Source organism: Nipponia nippon, unplaced genomic scaffold (assembly GCF_047370975.1).
Source record: "Nipponia nippon isolate SJK-2023a ecotype South Korea unplaced genomic scaffold, ASM4737097v1 scaffold_6, whole genome shotgun sequence".
NCBI classification, from domain to species: Eukaryota; Metazoa; Chordata; class Aves; order Pelecaniformes; family Threskiornithidae; genus Nipponia; species Nipponia nippon.
In genome coordinates, this window is record NW_028262380.1 from 65,856,599 (window position 1) to 65,877,566 (window position 20,968).

The window sequence follows — 20,968 nt, forward strand, 5'->3', positions numbered from 1 at the left end:
AATTATTTTTTTAAGATGGACTTGTTCTTGAGAGAGGGCTTTCTGATTTCTTGGTATCGTAATAGATCAAAATATAGCAGACAAAAATAGCAAGTTAGAACGTGTTGGCCTGATGCAGCAAAGCCCATGGACGCTGACGGAGCATGGAGATGGAAGGTACTTTGCACTGGTTATCACTGGGTGAACGTCTTTGCAGGCAAAGGCTTGGTCATCAGCAGCTTTTTATGGCAGGGGCTGAGGCCCAGGCCTAACAGGCCAGTTGCGACACAGCTTCAGAAGCAGAAACTTTTCTGGTAGTTTGCAATGCAGTGGAAGAAGAAAAATCCATTTGTAGTGACACAACTCTAGAAGGCAATTCTTTATTAAAAGATCTTTTAAGCATTCCAGTACAGACTTATCTGCTCCACTGTAGCTTTGAGTTGATGAAGACGAACAAACTTTGGGAAAAAAAAAAAAAAAAAAAAAAGGGTAAAATGGAGACCTCTATAAAATTAAGTAGATGAATTATGGACACTGATTACACCAAACATAAACATCAAACCACAGGAATTATACACAGTCCTAAGGCAAACTATGTAACGAACGTGCGCAATTGCACTTAAGTCTGTAGAAAGTTGACACACACCGCTGCCCGAGCACTCGGTATCCTGGGGCAAGAGAGCACCTCGCTGGGCATCTCTGCGTTGAGAACAGCAGCTTCAGAACCAAGAAATATCCAGCGTGTTGCCACTCCATACATTCGGCTTGTTGGGTGAGTGACCAATGGACCTAGCAGTGCCCAACTGAATTTATTTAAGAAAAATTAATATTGAGCCAGTTTCACTGGTATCTGTTGTTTTGTGCTTCTCCCTTAGCTAGAAATCCCAATGCCTTTGACCACAGCACATCCACCAGCTGAGACAGAAAAGGTGATCTGATACCCTGATCCCCTGACCCTGTGGAAGTCAGCAGAAATCCTGCGGTGAGTCTAAGCTCCTCACAATTTTCATTTCCCCCAAGTATGTAAAAAAGCAGTAATATTGCCAATTTCTCTCCACACCCCCGTTCTCAACCACAAACTGTGCTCCATGATTATTCTCCAACCCTGAGCTTTTCAACCAAAAGGGACTGGTTGTATTGAGGACCTGTTTAACACAGGTTAAACAAACTGTTGGATCTCATCTCCATTTCAATCTTTCTTGCACTATGTTCACCTTCCAGAGAGGCCAGCTCTCCTAAACCAAGGCTGAAAATGACAATTTAGCGAGTCCCCTCTACGAAGCATGAAACGCCCCTTTCCATGTTGTGGAGAGACCGAGCTGGAACTCCAGTTGCAGTCTCGACACCTCTCCTAGTAAATCCTCTTGTGGAGGCCTCCTGTGCCTTCCATATCCTCACAGGAAAAACGAGTATCTATCTGGACAGCATTTTTCACCTTTCTGCACCCACAGCCCACCCTCCTGCAATGCTTGTACAGTGAGAGATACCACTGCGCCAGGGGCAGTGTTCAGGCAAGAAAATACTCTTGCCAGGTGGAGTTCAGAATCCATCCCTAAAAGGCAGGAAAAAAGCAAACACTTGTTAGGGTTTGCTCAGTAGGTCACCCTTAATGTTCAGTTCAGTCTGTAATAAACAAAAAATATCATCCTTTTCATTGAAACAACAGATGCACAGGAAAGACAGGGAGTTAGAGAGCAAACTGCGATTCTGTTTCATTTTGTTCAAAGTGCAAGATACCTCTACTGATCCTTCAATAATAAACCTCTCTGACAGGCAACTGCTGCTGTTAGGACAATTTGCTCTTTGTCCTCAAGTTGAAAGGAGCTCTCTGCTGGGCAAGAGAATTTTGCTGGTCCCTGCGGTGTAAAGCCGGTTGCTTGCAGAGCTGCTATAGGCAGCAGGAGGCTTATTGACTAGACAGAAAAAACCCTGGAAGTACAGCTTCATCTCAGCAGAGCAGTACCTGGCGCTGGTGGAGAGCCCTATGCCAAGGTTTGCTGGCTGGATGTTACCGCGGCACTGCTAGTTCGATCCCCTGGTACCGCTACGACAAACAACTTCCATTTTCCCCAACGTGGCTTTACTCCACTGACTTCATATTCCGTGCACTCCAGATTCAGTGCCATACGCCTATGTCCCTCTCAACACATGAATGTGTTGGCAAAGCTCACGCTGCCAACACGGTATCAGTGTCAAAACAGCCCCAAAACTGAAATGCAAGGGCAGGGACTTGTTCTAACGATTCTTCAGTGAGAAGTGTCAAATGATGAAAAAATCCACTACCCAGGGAATTGCACATTTTTCCCCGACTTCTTGGAGAAAAACAAGGTTTGGTGCAGTTGCCACTAAATCTTAAGGAAGTTCACTGTCATCTTGGTGGGAAAAGAGCAGTATTGTGCTTCGGGAGGCAGAGACCAACAGTCCTGGTAATGGAGCGTTTCTACAAAATGCTATGCTTTTCAAGGTGGCACTCAGTCTTGCCATGTGCAGCACGAAGTAAGGAATCCACACAAACCAGTGTGAAGGTACCCCTGTTCTTAACGGAAGGAGGAGCAGGCAGACTACTGGGCCACTTGGCAAAGCATTTCATCATCTTCAGTACCTCATTTACTTCAGAATGAGGTGCAGAAAACTAGAGTGAACGGGCAGGGAATAACCTGTGCGTAAGAAGTGCATCTCCTGTCAGTTATTGATTCACCTTTGCTTCAAGCAAAATGGCTTGTATCTTAGTTTTATGTAGGTGCTAATTTATTTGTGAAATTTACTGGTAGCTATCCAAGATGCCTGTTAAATACTGGTAAGTTTTCAACTTCAGTACAATTAAGTGGTTCCACAGGTAAGTTGCGCTGCATGTTAAATTCTTTCTCCCATCCATTTTCAGGCACTGCGTTTCCGTGTCAGGAGACATCCCTTCACTGCAGTATGCAATTCTGAAGTTAGCCCTGCTCTGAGCGGGAGGCTAGGCTAGATCACACCTAGAAGCCCTTTCCAATCTAAGTTTTTCTGCGCTTGTATGAAGGCAGTAATAGCAACCGCTAATACATCTTTATCTAATCATCTTCTATTTTGCAAAGCTTTGTCTTATCCCTTACTTTACAAAATTTAAAAGAAGTTATGAATGGATCCTTCCTCTGAGAGGATAACCACTCTGTTAGAAGAAATAAGCCCCCAAACACTTTTGTCCTCTATGAAATCAGGCAGATAGGGATAAAAAAAAAAATTCCCCCAAACCTCCACTGAGAAGAAAAACTGCCATTTCATTTTACATCTGGGTCAATGTTTAGAAGCTACGCTGACTGCCAGGTCATTCCTCAGAGCACCTGCTTTTCATTTGCAGTGTTTTTCATTAGCAGCCTGCATTTAATACCACATCTTCAGCTTGGCAAGTATCCAGCACTGCTCAAAAAAATCAGTCTGTACTTGTCACGAACACCCCCGGTGCCCTTGAAATCTTCTGCCTGGATAGATGGCTGGCTGGCTGAACAGAAACCAGCAGCAATTGGAACAGGACAGCCTCGATGGAGCTTGTCCAAATCCCTGCAGCACGGCTCAAGCCTGTCTGACACCTGATAGCAAAGCCACCCCCACAGCAACTCCCTCTCCAGAGCTTGACTCCAACCCTTCACTGTGCCCAGAGCAAGGCTGCTGCGGGCTGTGGTTAACCCTTTGCTAGGAACTACTGGACTTGCTGTTTTAGCAGGTCACTTCTGTGGCAGGAGAAAGGCTGTCAGCTGTTCACACTGCAGCGCAAACCCGTCACAACCATGTTCCCGGAGCAGCTCTCTGAACCTCTGTCAGGCGCAACCTCTCCTCGAGTGCTCGCCGGAGTCTGGGTTTTGTCATTTTTGCCACAAATGGGTTGTGGGAATCGTCAAAGTTGCTGCAGACTGAGAACCCGCTCCCACTGGTAACAACTAAAAGTGCCCCTCTGCCTCAGGTAAGCAAGGCTGAGCCCAGGACCACAACCAGCAAGCATTCTGACCTCAGGTGAAGACTGAACCCCAACCCTGCAGAAAATCTGGGGAGAGAGAGGGATTATTATTGTAAACCAGTGATGAGCTCGTTACAGAGGCCTGGGCAACAGCATCCAATACAACAGAGATTTACATACACCGACTCACAAGCTCTTCGTACTTATAAACCCAATATATACGTTATATACACTATATATACACCAAGTGATGGGACAAAAACGGCATACTCTCTAAACAGGGAGTACTTAATGCTGTCAGTACAACACTGTGCTCTGCTGGGTGCTGCTAGGCCTTCAACCAGAGGCAAGGACAAACGTGGAATGACTGCCTGAGGTGTAACCCTGGGCTAAAAAGAAAGGGCTAAAAGTAACGAAGATGCGTACTTCACACTAGAAAATGAGAATCAGGCCAGGCATCTCAGAAATATTTTTCCTTATTGCAAGGTGATTTAGTATCAGGCAACTTCTCTCTCACTTTTTTTGTTTTGTTTTCACAGTTGTGCTGTTGGAAACATCCTTAGAATGAAAAATATTGCGGCAAGTCTGAGAAGAGCCCAATTCTTCTCTGCTCGTATTTCATTGCAACAGGGTGACTCGCAGGCCACAGGAGCCGCACACCTGATGTGAAGCGGAGGAAGAAGGAGGTCTCAACCAGGCACGCTGGGACAGATCTTCACCTGCTGCCAACATGTCACCTGCAGTCCCTGTCACAGCAGTGGTACGAGCTGGCGCAGGGCTCTGGCCCCCCATGCCTCACTGGATGCAGACTCCCTCCGGAAAGGGAAGTGGAAATGCTTCCTTTAAGTATAAAGCTACCTTCTGGTGTCCAAATATCTGACACCTACTAGAAACAATACCCAAAACGTATAAAAATTACCTTACGTTATTATAATGCTCTCTCCTTTCTCCAGCTTGCTTGCTTTGGGCATTGTACAGCTCCCTGTATACCCTGAAGAGACACAGGAGATCAGGACTAACTGAAAGAAACCTTCAGCAGAGGACAGGAAAATCCTCATTTATTTATGAAGAAATACAATCTCCTGTCTTACACATCCAAAGAATCTTGACTAGTAAACTCTTTGAAATTAGCTGGTTTTCTTTAAAAAAAGAAAGAAGAAATTCAAGTTGCTGTAAGTGGCTGGATATCAAAACTGTGCAGCTTTTTTCCTCCTCTGTGCTCCTGTCACGCGCTGGCACACCAAAGAGAAGACAGTGCAAGGGGCTGCTGCGTGGTCCACAGAGACCGTACGGGCTTTGGACCCAACGGAGAAGCGTTCCCACCTGTCCAACGGCACGTGGCTCCAGCCTGCTCTGTCTCCTTGGAGCCAAGGATCACGGAGGATGGCGGTGAGAGCATAAAGCCCTGCGAAGCAGCACTGTCTCAGGAAGCTGTTCAGCTACACCAAACGCCACTGGCATCAGAACCTAAACACTTCTGAAACTTCCCCCTTATTTTTCACCAGCCTCTCCTGAAGCACAGGGGAGTTTTGGGTGGCTGCACAGCAGAGGAAGACAACAAACCAGCTTTTTGTCTACCCAAGAACACTGTGCGTTTGTTCCCCCATGTATTAACGTACAAAGAAACCAGCACGTGGCTCAGAGACTCACGCAGACTTACACAGCTGCCAGGTAACTAAGGGTGCTGGGTAATACAAGTAGGTGTGAAACAATTGTGCAACACCTCCAGCCTTAGGCGAAAGCCCAGAGCCTTGTCTATGTGAACAAAGTGATGTGCAGAGCTGCCGGGACTACAAACACAAAGAAATAGCTGCCTCAATGCCGACTGGAATAAATAAACGCAGCAAAATGCAATCAGCCATAAGCAACAACGGGCATTATGCACCGAGGGAACGGTGGTATCTTCTATAACACTGGGAACAGAAGAGATGGACACGACACTGAGCCAACCTATGAACAGATGGATGTGTTCTCCTGTAGCACGCTGTGTCCAGATTATGGCAGGAAAAGATAGCTGTGGCAGGTCTTCACGCCCACCTCCCGCTGGAAGCAAAACTGCGGCTGAAGGAGAAGTTGATTTCACCGTTTTTGTACTTTCCCCATGCTCCAAATGGCACTATGACAACTGTGCTGTTGTCTTCAGTGCCGAACTGAATTGCCTGAGAGAGGAAACAAATTGTCAGCATTGTCATCTTGCTTGGGAAAGGCAACACGTGTCGGGCTCCACACAGGACAGCACGCCCTGAGGCCCAAGACTTCCTTGTCCCTTCCCAGCCCTGGTGCTGAATTCTAGTATGCCTCAGAGCTTCCCATAGGATATGCCACCATCCCGAACCCTGGTGAGGAACGGGCCATTTCTGTCTATGCTGATGACATGTTCAGCACAGGAAGAAACTGCAGTTATGGTCCCACACAGTTCAGTGGACCGTGAGCTAAGCAAGTTGATTGAAATGATGCCCAGCAAGGATGTGGCGAGACCCAGGGTAAGGAAAAGGCGAGCCGGCGGGACTAGTGAATGTCTCAGCCAGCATAGTTCAATTCACTTGAATGTGTGGTTGTATACTTGTTTTTTTTAAAACCAAACCAAACAAAAACCAACAACAAGCATTTGGTGCCAAGAGAAGCCCTGGCGTTACCTGCTCAGTAACAACGTGGGCGGCTTCAGCAGGATCATGGCACTGGTTAATGAAGTCGCAGATCTCCTGACTGTTCACCATGAAGTTAATGCCATCGGTAGTAAGGACCAGGAAGCTGTCGTCTGCATGATGCAGCTGCAATAAAGGCAGACAGTGTGCACAACAATGGAGCGAGTGCTGCCAGGCAAAGTAACTGCCTTCGTTTTTTTTACACTCTGTTGCAACGCACTTTTTCTGGGGGTGCTGCGTGCTCTCCTGCTTTCTGTGCAAGGACTAACTGGAACCCCCAAACCCTCGGCTAGCCAAAGGCTGCCCCTTCAATCCTCAGGCACATCCATCAGCCACACAGACTGTGTTCCCTGGACTGGAGGAGAGCATCTTAAGGTGCTTCCAGTTCTAGGAAGCAGCCCTCTGAATACACTGAGGCCAAAAGACCAGATCCATACATTACCCAGTAAACAAAATGCTTCCTTAAACTGAGCATTTCAAGGAAGATGTGACAGTACTGCAGTCATCTCCCTAAACCCCTCAGGCCTAAAGGGTGGCATTTAATTAGGACCAACTGAATGTACGTTCCCCGGGCCCTGGGAGGTGCATTGGGGAAAAGTATCAAACAGAATATGAGCTGAAAGGAGAGCCTTCCTGCAAAAGTGAAGGCAACTGCACTGAATACCTTCTGGGTGATTATTTTGTTTTCTGGACAACTACAGAGCTATGGTAAGATGCATGCAACTGTCCTTTCCTCCTCCCTTCCTCCCAAGTGTGCAAACCTCTACGTAGTCTACTTTTTTTGATGACAGCCCATTCGTATCCTGCTTAGTTCTCAGTGATGGTTTTATATCAGCATTAACCTCAAAATTATTCATCTGACCACAAGCCCCAAACGGACTAATGCCTTTGTATTTCAGTAATGGATATCACGTGTTATCTTTCTTCCCCTATCCTATATTGTACTGTGATAAATGGGATTCAGAGGTTGATCTGGTTTAATTTAGATCAGGGCCAGATTCTTTTCTGTCCTGTTAGTGTTAATCTGAAATGACTTAATTAGAATGGGTCTCCAGTTACTTCACCACGAACAAAAATCAATGCTTGGCCATCAGGCTTCACGTGGGCACGTCATGTGGGTACCACGACCTGCATCAAATACCTATGATGCCCCTTAGTCCGAATGTTGCTGTCCCTGTTAACCAGGCCTTCTTTTACCTGAACCCTTTTTGTTTCTGGCTGGGCTATCACACCACTGTTTTTAAGATCCAAATCTCCTATGCTCCGCGTCATTGCAAGTCTACCATTCACATGAGGTTGTCCCAAACTGTTCCAGGCAACGAAGCCACCGCACTTCCTAATCCTGTCCAGAGGCACAAAAGAAAAAATGAATATGAGTTACTGCGTCACACCATTACCCCGTCTCTATCTGCAATTTCTGTCACTAGCTACTGATGCGGAATGGGGTACGGAGGCCCTAAGCTGGGAGACCGAGGGTTGGCTTTTGCTGTTTGAAGGGCTCCACAGAAGGGATGGGATGTGACTTGGTGGGCTGAGTCCTGACCTGGGAACCATAGCACATTTCTTCAGGTCTTGGCTCTAACTTGGCAGCCTTGGACAAGTCTGAACCATGTGGTCACGGCTCTGTACTGAGTCCGAGCTACGCTGATCTTACTGCTGAGACAGTTTATGCGCATGCAGGGCTTTCCACGTCCCTGGTCCTCTAAACAGAACCAAATGAATTAACTGGAGCTGTGCCGCTTTCTGCCAGCTCAGAGGTGGTCTTAGGGTGTTATGTTCAACTCTCTGCTTTCTTCCAGGCCCAACCCAGCAGCAGAGCACAAGCACCTCCTGACCGAGCCGCTCCCTAGGAAGCCACGTCATCACCGACAGGTACCTTTCCTTCTCCTCCTTTCTTTCTGGAGTATGGTCAATGGTGAGTTTCAAGGCCTTTCCCTTTCGACACAGCAGAGCACGACTGTCTCCCACACTTGCCACAACCAGCTCAATACCGTCCCGGAGCAGAGCCACTGTTGCAGTGGTCCCAGAGTTCATCAGAGTTGCTATAAACGTCATATCAAAGAGAGAAGTTTTAGCACTGCCTCAAAGCATGGGACCATTTATAACAGCAACAGTTTCAATTCGTAAAACGAAGACAACTTGTGCACTACATTACCGGTAAGTAACTGCTTTTAAGTTTAAACTAAATCTACATATTAAAAAAAATACAGCAAACATGCATGCATGGAGGACTGGGGGGAGAGAGAGGAAGTGGAAAGGATAAGTATTTCTGTGCAACAACATGGCTCCATGCAAAGAGGGCAAGTGGAATAAAAGCCATACAAGGTACAGTGGCTTCCTTTCAGCTTGCAGCAAATTGTTTTTCTGTCCCACTAGCTCACCTCAAGTTACAGGGTTATCGTCCTTACCCCTGGGCACAGTGACTGCGTGGGTAGCTCATCATAAAGCTGATGGCTCTTCCCTTCTGTTAGGTGGTGAAGTGGGCGACTGAGTAAGAGTAATTGTAGCTCCACGTGGTTCACCAGAAGAGAAACGCTAGATAGCTCCTTTACCCCAGTCTGTGGGGTCCTCCTGCTGCTCTCAAAGTTGTTACCATCTCCCTCTGCTTTCTGCCCCCTTGCCAAGCGATGAAGGGTTCAGCCAGCAGGCCGCTGGCTTTTTTCAGAAAGGGACGCTGCTCCCTTCAGACCCTCTCAACTTGCTGGAGGTCCCAGCGCAAAGGTGAAGCTGGATTCTGCCTTGCCTTGTGCCTGCAAACCGATGCAGTCAGCTGGCAGTGGCTCTCCAGGCAATCTGCCCTGGACACTGGTGAGACCACTTGGCCGGGGCATACAGTGACAGCCTAGAGGGCAAAACAGAGCCCTAGCTGCTGTCTGTCTTCTCTTACAGGCTCAGGGAGTGAGCTGAGCTGACTGGCTGTGTTCAGGGACCTGGCTGGATTAACTGGTGCAAGTAAATTTAAGGGCTTCTTTCAATTTCTACAACGCTCTGGAAGAAAAAGAAGTGCTTGAAAAGGAGAAATCCGAGTCTGCCTATTTCAGAAAAGATCTGCAGTTTTATCTGTGGTGAAGGAAATGCCAGAACTGTCCAGCTTTCCTTTTTTGTTTGCTTTTTGAAAGGAGCAGTCCCATTTTACAGTTAGTACCTTCCCTTCCTGCAAGTTATGCACAGGTAACCCAGTGAGAGATGCCTGGAAAGCACTAACTCCTGCCAACCTGAGCTATTGCAGTAAAACGTCTGGCCAGGACAACCTATTGCCCAGAACAATTTGCATTCACAGCCAATGCAAATCCCCTCGAGAAGCCCTCTGTAGGTCTCCTGCATTCTGGGATTTTCCAGTTTTTCCAGGCTTTAGAAGCAAGCCAATTCACAAGGGGTTTGGGGCTAATTTAGGAATGAGAATCCCCAGTTATATTCCTGTTTTCACATGACTAACAGCTGAAGATCTTTCTTCCACCGCTTCTGCAGAGCTCAGCTACAACTACATGCACTCTTATCTCTGGCCCTGCAGCCCTGACCCCGGGAGATGGGATGGATCCGAGACAGGACTGCGCGTTTGAGCCGGAGGAACGCCAGCCAGCCCATCTCTGACCAGCTGCCAGCAAGCTGCACGCATGCAGCGTGACCCCCTACTTACTACAGAAACAGAAATGCGAGTGCTCCGGGATCTTGGCGACCTCTTTCCCCAGCCCTGTGAGGTCTCAGCACCCCGTAAGTAAAACAGGGCTGGGAGTAAACTGAAGTACACAAAGCCCTGAAAGATGCATTGAGCCTTGTTGTGCAGCAAAAGCAGTGAGTTGATGAATCCAAAAAAATTCACAAAAACACTCTAAACTAAGCTTATGTTATTATTTAAAACAGGTATTATTACTGCAGTGAGGACTTGGTTTAGCTCTACACTTAAACAACATGTCAATCGTGACCATCAACCATGGTGACCTAGGTCAAATCTTGGACTACGTTATGGCTGCCATGCTACGATATTCGAAACTATTTAGATGCTGGTAGCTTCTGACTGTTCAGGTAAGCACTGCCATCCTGTTTGTAATTGGAAGCAAGGACTAGTCCAGTGCAGGCTCACTTTGAGGCACGTTATGGAAGTAAGATGCTAACAAGTACCAGTGCAATTAGAACTTTTAGTAGAACCAGTAAAATACCTGTTTTAGCCAACAGTTAAAAGAAGTGAAATGAAGAATCTATGTAAAACTATATTTCACAGAAAATACATTTTATTTAGACGTTACAATTGATGCAGAACTGCTGCTGCTCTCCCATTTCATTCCGTGGTTTTGGAACTATGCTGACAAACATAAGCAGTTTCTGAAAAAGTTAAGATCTGTAGTCTTTAATTCATAAACGACTGGAAACATTTGGACATTGAGGTGAGTCTGCATCTTTCAAGTGCAAACTCTCAAAGCCAAAGGAGCCGCTATCACAAAGTCAAGGGACGGTACTAAAGAACAAGTCAAGATATTGTCCAGAATTGTGGTCATGGTCGTAGTGACTTGAGCTTTATATACATTTATTAGTTAAATAGCACTCCTAGAAAAGTAAATGCTGCTCACGCTCTCTTCCTTGGACCCAGTTCATGATCTGGGTACGGGTGCAAGAACATGGATGTAGCTAGACTACACGCATTATGTGATTTCTAGCACAGCTCGAAAACACAGGAATGATGATGGGATGACATTTCTAATGCTTTACTACAACTGCTGCTAGGTTATTTAATAATATCAAAATACATTGCATCAGCATCTATATTGGTTTTAACAATTAAAGAGTTTATTTTGTTTTCCTAACAACATCACTATAAAACTAAGATCTTTCAATAGGTTCTTAACACTCACTGGACAACTTTTACTGCAAGTCATCTCAACTAATGTGACAAAGAGGATGTGGGAACCTTCCAGTAGTCCAGGCTAGGAACCGCCGGACTCCTTCACCTGGGACAAAATTAAGCAGATCTCTCTTTCCACTGAAGCCCAGCATATAGTGTCCAGGGCCTCCAGTTCTAGAGCTGCTGACCAGGTACAGTGTCTGCCACAAATAACACGCACACAGAGGCAAATAGGAAATTCACCCAGGGACTTTGTTCAAACAAAATAAACCTGCAACACTGGAGATGAAAGAATAAGAGCTGCAGAACAGGGGAAGTAGTCACTTTTGGGTTTGCCTGCACTGTCTTTTGCAGGTTGTATAGGAAGTACTTGAGGCTTACACATGCATCTTTTGGCCACAGAAAAATCAGCCTTGGTATTTCTGGGGAATTGCCACTGTTTTCGCCTTCTCGCTAAAACTATGTGACAAAACCAGTTTAAATTCAGCCAAAATAAAAGCTACAATTTTTTTTCCTGTCGAGGTAAGTAACCAACCAACAAATCAACCAAAGAATTGTATCAATGCTAGAGGGCCACCTGTCTCATACAAGGCAAGAGTGGCCACCCTGAAGAACACCTTCAGTGCAGAATAGGGCCCAATCTGTTTCCTCAAGGTAATTTATTTATTTTTATACGTATATTTATATACAACACAAAAATGGGGAGTTCAAACCGGTGCCATCTTAAAGGCAGTGAATAGAAGTATATGAACTGTTCTGACCCATGGGAAAATATGCAAAATAAACACCCCTATAATATTGTAATTAGTACCTTCAAACTTGATTAGGTAATAATCAGGGCCCTTGGATCAAAAGGCTGCCTTTGTAACGTTGATGGATTTATGAAATATTTAAGTACAATTTCTGCAGCTCTCCCTTTTCCTCAGTGTTGCAGGTTAACATATTCAAAGAAATAAAAATCATATGTTTGAATGGTAACTTAAAAAAACAAAACCAAAACCCACTACTTTTTAAATTTAGTTATTTTTAAATATCTTTTGCTGTTTGCTCAGCATAGTAAGATTCCAGGAGTGCCTTTCAAACACAGATACATCAGTTAATACCTGGCTATGTTTTAATAAGATGGCTATTCCAGAAGTGAGCGGCCAATGGGATTAGAGTTGGATGCACTGAACATGGAGGTCGATGGAAAGACTCCCTGTTGTTTTCTCTGAGCAGTGGACCGCAGTGAACAGAAGCAGTAGCAGTACCCTGTAGGACCGCACTAGGCCAGGAGAGGATTTGTCTTACATTTCTCCAGAGAGACGCTCCAATTTCCTCAAGAACATGATTCACTTCCTTATTTCTGTCCTTGCTAAGCAAAGCTATTCAGCCTTTACATTTCAGTTTTTATGGCTGGTCAAAAATATCAGAAAATTCTGTCCATCTGCGTTAACAGTAGTCCTGTGGATAATGACACATTTGTTGGACGTGAGCTTCCTTTACTGTGTCCTATAGCTAAGTTTAGCAGGGATTTAAAAGCGGCTGGATATATTTAAATGCGTGGAAGTGAATGAAAATGCATTTGCGAAGAGATATCAAACACCATGCTTCAGGGCTCAGGCATATCTCTAAGCTATTAATGATTAGAAAGGATTTAGGTGGAGGACAGATTATCCCAGATCTGCCTACAGCAAGTTTCTTATGCTTTTGTGTGAAACAGCAGGTACAGATCACTGTCAGAGGGGATACTGGACTGGTCGCCAGCGGGCCAGTACAGCACTCCAACAGCACTGGTGAACTGCACGCCAGACACAGTAGCAGTACCTGGAACACATACATATACCTTTTTTTTAATTGAAAGCTCACAGAAACTATTATGCTATGTATTTTCCATCTATAATTTCAAATATTCTGTAATTGTAAAGTGACCTAAAGGGCCATGCCCTTGAAGGCACAGCTAAGTGCTCCAACAAGGCACAGCTCTAGTCCTGTTAAATCTGTGCCATTATATGAGGTTTTTACCCCTTCAATAGTACTATAAACAATGCGTCAAACAAAATCCATGCAATTTTGGCTACGGGGATTTGTCCCAGGGCTTACGTTCCTTCAAACACCCAGGCACACACTTTCAAAGGTGGCCGTGTGTTAGTAAAGACCGGGACATCCTGAACATGCACTGGTTTTTTTGCAGATACAGTGGAAGAAGTGAACCCTGGCAGGGTCACCTACTGGAACAAGACTAAGCTATTATTTTCCACTTCGTCAGCTATGGCCAGGTTTCAAAAGGCAGTCAGTCTTGGGGAGCATCCAGCGTATCCCAAATACCCCGTGTTACACAACCAGCCACCATTTTCAGGATACTTTAGCAACAGTCTTGACTGTCACATCTAGAATAGCCACAGTTATTCAGAAATTTTGCTGGCAAACTGAATCAGTTTGGAAGTAGGCTTCTAACAAGGATACATGCCAAGCGTTGAAATTTTACGTAACTTTCAAAACAGCAGCAACAACAAAAATATCCACACCAAGCAGTCAACGTAGCATTGAATTATTTTAACAACAGATATGCAAAAAGCTTAATTTGTTCAGAAATCCGCGCTTGTCTTTGCACCCTGTTACTCCACTCCTTGCCTTATAGCTTGATTTTCAGCTGGGCAACCAGTCAAGAGCACTGGGCACTTTTAGATCCCATTGGCTCCTGCAAGAGCCTGCAGGTGCTCAGCCTACCTGAGAAACACTGAGTGCTTGCCAGAGCGTGGCCCCTGCGGATGTTTGGCAACACTTTTGCCCTCTATTTTGCCTGACCTCAGGCTTTTTTAATGAAGAGGGTTTGTCCGGTATCTTGGTAACTGTTACGTAAATTTGCTGGCATTTGCGTTATATTTCATTAAGCAGCACCAGTTAGTTAAATGATATGAAAAAAATGCTATAAGCAGTTCCAAAATGCTCAGATTGCTGCACAACTTGTATGTCAAATATTGTTGTTATCCAGTTCCCTAAGTCTCATGTACGAAATGCTATAATCAGAAACCGTTTTCAGAATAACAGAATAATATACCAAGTACAGTTCCCAATCCTTCTCCTCAAGGAGCTGCTCTGACACTTAACAGAGGTCACTTCAATGAGCCAAACCAAGAGCTGTCCTACTAACAAAGTGGCAGGGAGGGGGACAAATGTAACAGATTTTCATGTTAGTGAAAATGAAAGGTCCTGATCCAGGGAAGCACATAAGCCTATATTCAGACACTTTCTTGAATTTGGGCTTTTAAGGAAACGTATTTGCAGGGAGGCTCTTGGATAAAAAGCACATCTGCTCTACTGATGTGTCTCTCATGAGCTCAGTTAGAACCCTGTAGGTCAGGAGTTACTCTGGACTTTTTTACCACATCATTATTTTTTAAAGGATTTTAATATATAAAAAAAAAAGTGATATAATGGGGAAATGAGCTTTATAGATTTAATCCCCCTTTTTTAAGAGCTGGATTTCAGGACTTAAGGCTTTTTTTCCTGATACCTTAGCTTATACCAGGTAAGAGGAAAGGTGTGTATCCCTCACAGTGCTGCAGCAGTCAAGCTACCTCTCCTGCCAGGAAATATCTGAGTACCTAGATTCATCTAGCAGTTAAACTGCAGGAAGCCACTCCATTATTTGATTGTATTCACTCGTTGCTTCAGAAAAGTAGCTTGAGAACACAGCATCACTTCAGTCCCTAGAGGGCTTGTTGGTCTCAAGTCTGTCTTGGAGAGAAAACTTCTACAGTTTCTGTTCTTCTGAAATGACCTCAGTCATTTTGCCAGCACCTGCACCAGCACTGGGACAGGTTTTTTGTTTGTATTTTTGTTGTGGGTTTGATTTTTTTTTTTTCATTGGGTTTGTTTTATTTTTAAGACTGGCTAAACTGACTCTTAAAATTGTATCTCATGGCTGAGGAAACTCCTGTGACAGAAATGGGACAGGGACCTCTATCTCCCTTCCCAAGTTACTCTCCCTAAGCTCCAGTTGCTGGAACTGGAACTTCAGATGTACTTAGTCTCTAGGCATATATACAAGAACTTGATTAACAGCCACGACTAAAGAGTCTAAAAGGGCTGGTGCCAGCTTTACCACAGCCTTACCACAGCCAGCCTTGTTTTCCTCTTCACTGCTTTTTTCCCCTTTCACACTCAGCTACTCCTGTGATTCTGTTTGTGCAGAAGCAATACCGATTGTATTAATTTTGGCTTACATTCCTCCTCGGGTGCAGCAGCCAAGTTAGGGGAACTTTTGACACTGTTGCTTCTAACTGACAGGAACAACAACTTTTTTAAAACAAAACAAAAACAAACCACCAAAAACCCCAAACAAACAAAAAAACCAAACCACCCCCCCCCCCAGGTTTCTCGCACAGTAAAGTTATGCTCCTTGCAAATCTGAATCACTCTTTGCTAACTTGACAAACACTTTCCTTGACAGAATCACATTAAGAGAAATTCATTGATGATTATGCTAACATTCAGATTAATAACTCCCCCAGTAAATTTGGTTTAGACTTTTCATAGCTTTTTCATTTTAAGGAGGTAAAGCATCATCGTTTTATTTGCAGTAAGTGATCAGAGCAAAATCTTATGTTAAGTAAAACTGTTTTCAAGATTTTTTCTGGATAAAAACAACTTTTTACTACAAAACTACTGAGCAAATAAGAAAAACCTTATTCTTCACACCCATATTTTTTTACCTACCATCAGCAGACAGATGAGCGTGCCTTTCATAAGCTTTGTTTATTTCTATAAAAGCTTTGTTCAAAACGTTTTCCAAGTTCTCCTCCTCAGCAAGAAATTCTCTGGAAACAATCAAAGAAAAAAATTAAACTTCTTTCCAAGAAATACACATCTCAAGCAGTCTCTTCCATAGCCTTATCTCCTCCCTGCGTGCACTGAATAATGCTGGATTTCAGTGAAAAGGTAATATGATTTTACTAATGACCTGCACTGGAAGCATAATCCTGTCATTTTGCAAATAGATAACATTCCTCTTCCAACACCCAGGGATGTGACAACGAGATACAGAAGAGCGTAAGCAAGCCATAGGTCATCAACCACAGTGACCCATCTGAAAACAGTAAATTCACGCGCTCTCTCTGTTCCCAGTCCTTTCCTGGGAAGTGGGTACAATCATATTTTCCTCTCTTGTCTTTGCGGGCTTGCTCAATGGGGCAGGCACCATACAAAATAAGTTGTTCATAGCATGTCCGATGTAACGGACTGCTCCAGTCCGGTGTTCCTGCTGTCCCGCTGGGCTAGGTGGCTATATAACCTAGGAGGATTAGCGACAACGTATGACCCACCGGATCCCTTTCAGTCCTAAGGAAGGAATCTCTACTGTAATTCATTTGACACGCATTCACGTGATGCACACTTACTTAATATATTTTTCCATGTACTTATCACAAAAGTCTGCTGCTGCTGCCCCGCCATGTCCATCGTATACTGCAAAGTATAGGACATCCTCCGTCAGCTGAGCATAATCAAACCGGTCTTCATTTTCCTTACGCTTCCCAATATGGCTAGCACAGCCCACGTTGGCCAGGCTGACTTTTGGAATCGGCTTTCCGTACTTTATGCTTGGTGGGAGGAGAATAGGTTCGTCAATGCGATTGTCCCAGATGCCAAAGGTGTCCCATGTGGTAGGTCGCCCGCTCCCGTCTGAATCGAAGCGGGAAGCACGGCGCTCGGAGGTGGAGCTGTAGCACGCGGCTGTCGGACGCTTCTCGTCTTGCAAGAGGCGGGACGTCAGCACGGCTCTTCTTCTTACTTGATACCCTCCGTTTCGTACCAAATTAATTAAAGTGGCTGTTGACATAACTTATCTTCACAGAGATTCGTAGGAATAAAAGATCAGGAATACAAGATACACAGCTGCTGGAATGTCTTCGAGAACAAAGAGAAAACTGATCAGGAAACAAGAAGCAGAGGAAGAGGAATTTTCAGTTACTTCATTCAGGAAACAATGTCACCCTCAGAGCCTGCAAATCATGCATAGCACGGCACTGCCTAGAAGAAACCAGAGAGGGATCTGCATGACTCACCGAGAAACAATCCTACACAGACAAGCCCACATCTAATGGGGAGCAGTGCAGATAGATCAAGGTAAGACATTTCTGCTGGCCACCTGCATAACGATATCCTGAATTTTCAAAGGTTGAAGAGGTGGTGATGGAGCAAATGAGAGTGATAATGACTTTGCTCTATGTCAGCTAAAGTAGGAATATGTGAAAATATGAGGTAAGGTTGTGAAAATGAGCTTATCATGCATGCTCTTCAAACAATTGCTGAAACACCTACACTGTGGCTCCCGGCGGAGCTTAGATTTTAAAGAGTTTTTTCATCTGCACGTGATATTCAATTGTCACATTTATTGAGGACTTGACCAATACTTTTCAACACAGACCTGTGAAGTGAACTGTGATTTTCTTAGGCTATCTAAGAATGACCACTAAGAGTGTATCCGTGGACATACACAATTGCACACACAAACTTTCCTCAAAAAAACCCCATGCAGCTTTTTGCTGTTTTGTCTGGCCTGAAGTTCTCTGCCACATAACCCTGAAATGGGCTCCCTTGGCTAACACAGGCAAGCAAGATCTTTCACTGGCTTCTCAGGTTTCTTTTCCAGCACAGATAAATTAAACATACCACTTGGCTCAGCACAGATAAAAATTCACTAATGATGATTCATCTAGCATGCTGCAAAATGTAGAAAGATCGGCTTATTTAACCTTTTGTAGAATAACACCCATCGTGATGAAAGTCCAACAGGCTGGGATGCAGTCTGTAGTAAGTCCATGTTGTTGCACCAGAGTAATTTGAACTGGACCATCAGATCACTGTAACTAACCACACTAAATTTTAAGTGAGGGATTTCTAACTTAATTGCTCAAAGTTTGCCGAGAGCAAAATTACGAGTGAAAGGTATTATATGCCATAATAAAGGGATTAAAAATATGCAGGCTCACCGTGAATGCCAAAAAAAAAAAAAAAAAAAAAAAAGAAAAAAGATGGCAGGGTGGTCTGACATAATTGAGCAGCAAAGAGCAACACGCGTACCCCAGAGACACTGTAATTCTGGCTGGAGTGCCTTGCCGTTGTACTTTCCCCATGCCAATCACAATTGCATTTGGAGATCTGAAATATTAGTTAAATCTACTTTTTTAAATTACTAGACAAAATCCGGGTGCTTGCAAAAACACGCAGTCAAAGGTAACTTAAAAAGTGGTAGAAAATGGCTGTGACACGAGCTTTCTGGAAGCCTCCGTTAAACGTGTCGTTCACGGCTCAAAGCACGTTGCTTTTGGTGCTCTTGGTTTACCTTTCATGCAATTCTTAGATGAAGAAAGGTTTCTTTACTTAGCACTTAGAGAATCACTGTCAACTTGACAGAAGGCCAAACCTGCTGGGAATCACTGTTGTTGCACCAGATGAATGTGGGCTAGGCCACCAGCTGAGTGGAACTGACCACTTGGAATTTTAAGATTTTCCAGTTTATTGCGGGGTGATGGCAACATCACATCCTTATTTCAGTATACTTACAGGTATTTAAAAACTGATTTACTTTCTTGAGTTGCTCTCTCTTTTCTGTTACCCTTGACTCATAACAACAGCATGTTAACTTCCTTCTGCAAAACACAGCACGACCAAATCGAAAGCCTGCCGATTAAAACCCACACTTGGTTTCACTTCTGTCAGCTTGGAAGATGATCATGAAATGTTAGCTATACTTAGATCTTCCAGTATCCATAGCACGAATCAGAGGATTAATCCAAAATCCCAAGCTAATTAATGCGTTTGTTCCCTATCAAATTCAACTCTCAAAAGGCCTTTTTTTTTCCCAGGCAAGTATAAATACTGATGACGGTTTGGCTTTTCAAGTGTCTCTGCAAGTCAGGAGTAGGAACGTGATCTTTAGTTCCTGTGATGTAAGTAGTCACGCTTTCCATCGGACATATAACAGTCTGTGCTTTCCTATCTGATAGGCTTGTCCTGTGTTTGCAAACAGACCTGGGCAAAACAAGACCGAGGTCTTGGAAAGGGGGGCACTGGTGTGAAAGCCAAAGTCCACGACAGACAGCTGTCGATGGAAATCTGTTTTGAGGTGCTCCATCTCATCCTGTTAATCTATACACATTTAACTTAAAGAAATAGCTCCTGCAGACAGACAAGGACATACAATGCTTAAAGCAAATGAAGTGAGCCATTAAACTGTAGTTCAACATGCATGGTGCCCCTTTTACAGGCTGGCTGCTTCTTGGCAGATGGAAATCTTCCAGGCTGTGAGAAGAAAAGGGCAAAAAGAGAGAAACCCGGAAGGAAGAGAAGGCATGCCCGCTGCCCCAGGGGATTAAACGTATTTAAAAAGGCATTTAAAACTCATACAAGTGCACTTGCCTTGCATGCTTTCCAAACCGCACAGATGTGGGCAGCACTGTATGTGTCTGTATTTACTAATTACGAATTAGTACACGACCGACTGACTGAGCTAGGGCGGGTTTATGCTATGCGTACGACAGCCGTGCAGTTACATTTAGGCAGCGCCGTTTGAGCCTCTGAGGAGGAGCGATGTAACCAGCGCAGAGCTCGCCCATCGCGGGGGGGCTTGCGTTACAGGAGAGGCGGCCCTGCTGCGGCCGCGTCCCCCCGGCGGCGGCGAAGGGGCCGGCCGAGAGCCCCGGGGCGGCTCGGGGGCCGCTCCTCGCTCCTCTGCCGCCGCCGCCGCCTTTGTGCGGGAGCGGGGCGCGGCCTAACGGCCGGAGCGCGGGCCGGGCCCCGGCCCCGCCCGCCCCAGCCCAGCGGGCAGAGCCAGCGCAAACCCCCCGCCGCAGCCGCAGCCGGCGGAGCGGGGGAGGCGAGCGAGCCCCCAGCCCCGCCGAGCTGCCCGATGGGGGCCGTGGGTTTCCCTCCCGCCCGCCCGCCCGCCCGCTGTGCCCCCCGCAGCCGGGACCGGGCTGCCGGCCTTCCCCTGCCGAGGCGGGTGAGACTGCACCTGCCGCCGGCGCTGGAAGGGACCGGTCCCGGCCACCGCCCGCCGCGCCGCGCCGCCCATCCCGCTCCCCTCGCTGAAACGGGCGAGCGGAGGGAGAAGCTTCCGAGGCCTGGCTCCCCGCGGCGGCCGGGAGCGCCCTCCCCTCCCTTACCCCCACCCCGGCCAGGCCGGGCCGTGAAGGAGCTGCCTCGGGAGGGTCGGTCCGGCGGGCCCTTACCTCCTCCCGCGCCCGGGCAGCCGGCGGCGGACGGCGGGCAGCTGCGGCCCAGCGGTGCGAGAGCGGCGCCTCCCCCGACCAAGGCTGCCGCGGCGCCGGCCCCGCTGCCGCCCGCTGCCTTTTCCCCCGGCGCCGCCCCCCGGCCGCAGCCCGCCGGGCCAATGGGGCGGTGGCGGGGGCCGTCTCGCCGCAGCCCTGCCCCCCGCCGCCCCCAATGGCGGCCGCCTCGGCGGCCGAGCCTCCCCCGCCGCCCCCGCCCCGCCCCGCCCCGCCGCGCGCCCGGCCGTTAGCCGTGAGGGGCCCGGCGGGGGGCGGCGGCAGCCGGCGGCGAGCAGGGCCCTGAGGCGGCTCTGGCTCTCTC

General features: G+C 46.3%; 1 protein-coding gene across 2 annotated transcripts; it reads right to left on the bottom strand.

Annotated features, from left to right (window-relative positions):
- Window positions 1-345: 345 nt before the first annotated feature.
- Window positions 346-20,737, bottom strand: PPM1K (protein phosphatase, Mg2+/Mn2+ dependent 1K). 2 transcript variants are annotated; one of them, XM_087735924.1, is made up of 7 exons: window positions 20,608-20,737; window positions 16,774-17,281; window positions 16,094-16,194; window positions 8,432-8,597; window positions 7,753-7,897; window positions 6,547-6,681; window positions 346-6,069 (listed from the first exon to the last, which is right to left on the bottom strand). In XM_087735924.1, the coding sequence occupies exons 2-7, from the start codon at window positions 17,211-17,213 to the stop codon at window positions 5,938-5,940; spliced, it is 1,119 nt and encodes a 372-aa protein (XP_087592050.1). In that variant the 5' UTR covers window positions 17,214-17,281; window positions 20,608-20,737; the 3' UTR covers window positions 346-5,937. The 2 variants fall into 2 exon arrangements, with proteins under 2 accessions (XP_087592050.1, XP_087592049.1); XM_087735923.1 differs by having other exon boundaries at window positions 16,774-17,301; window positions 20,608-20,732.
- Window positions 20,738-20,968: the final 231 nt, after the last annotated feature.

Excerpts from the sequence above, each read along its gene's own strand:
- PPM1K (XM_087735924.1), bottom strand. The coding sequence starts at position 17,213 with ATGTCAACAGCCACTTTAATTAATTTGGTACGAAACGGAGGGTATCAA. Across the intron at positions 16,195-16,773 it reads TACATGGAAAAATATATTAA|AGAATTTCTTGCTGAGGAGG; the intron begins GTAAGTGTGCAT and ends GATTGTTTCCAG. Across the intron at positions 6,070-6,546 it reads CCCACGTTGTTACTGAGCAG|GCAATTCAGTTCGGCACTGA; the intron begins GTAACGCCAGGG and ends TTCCTCTCTCAG.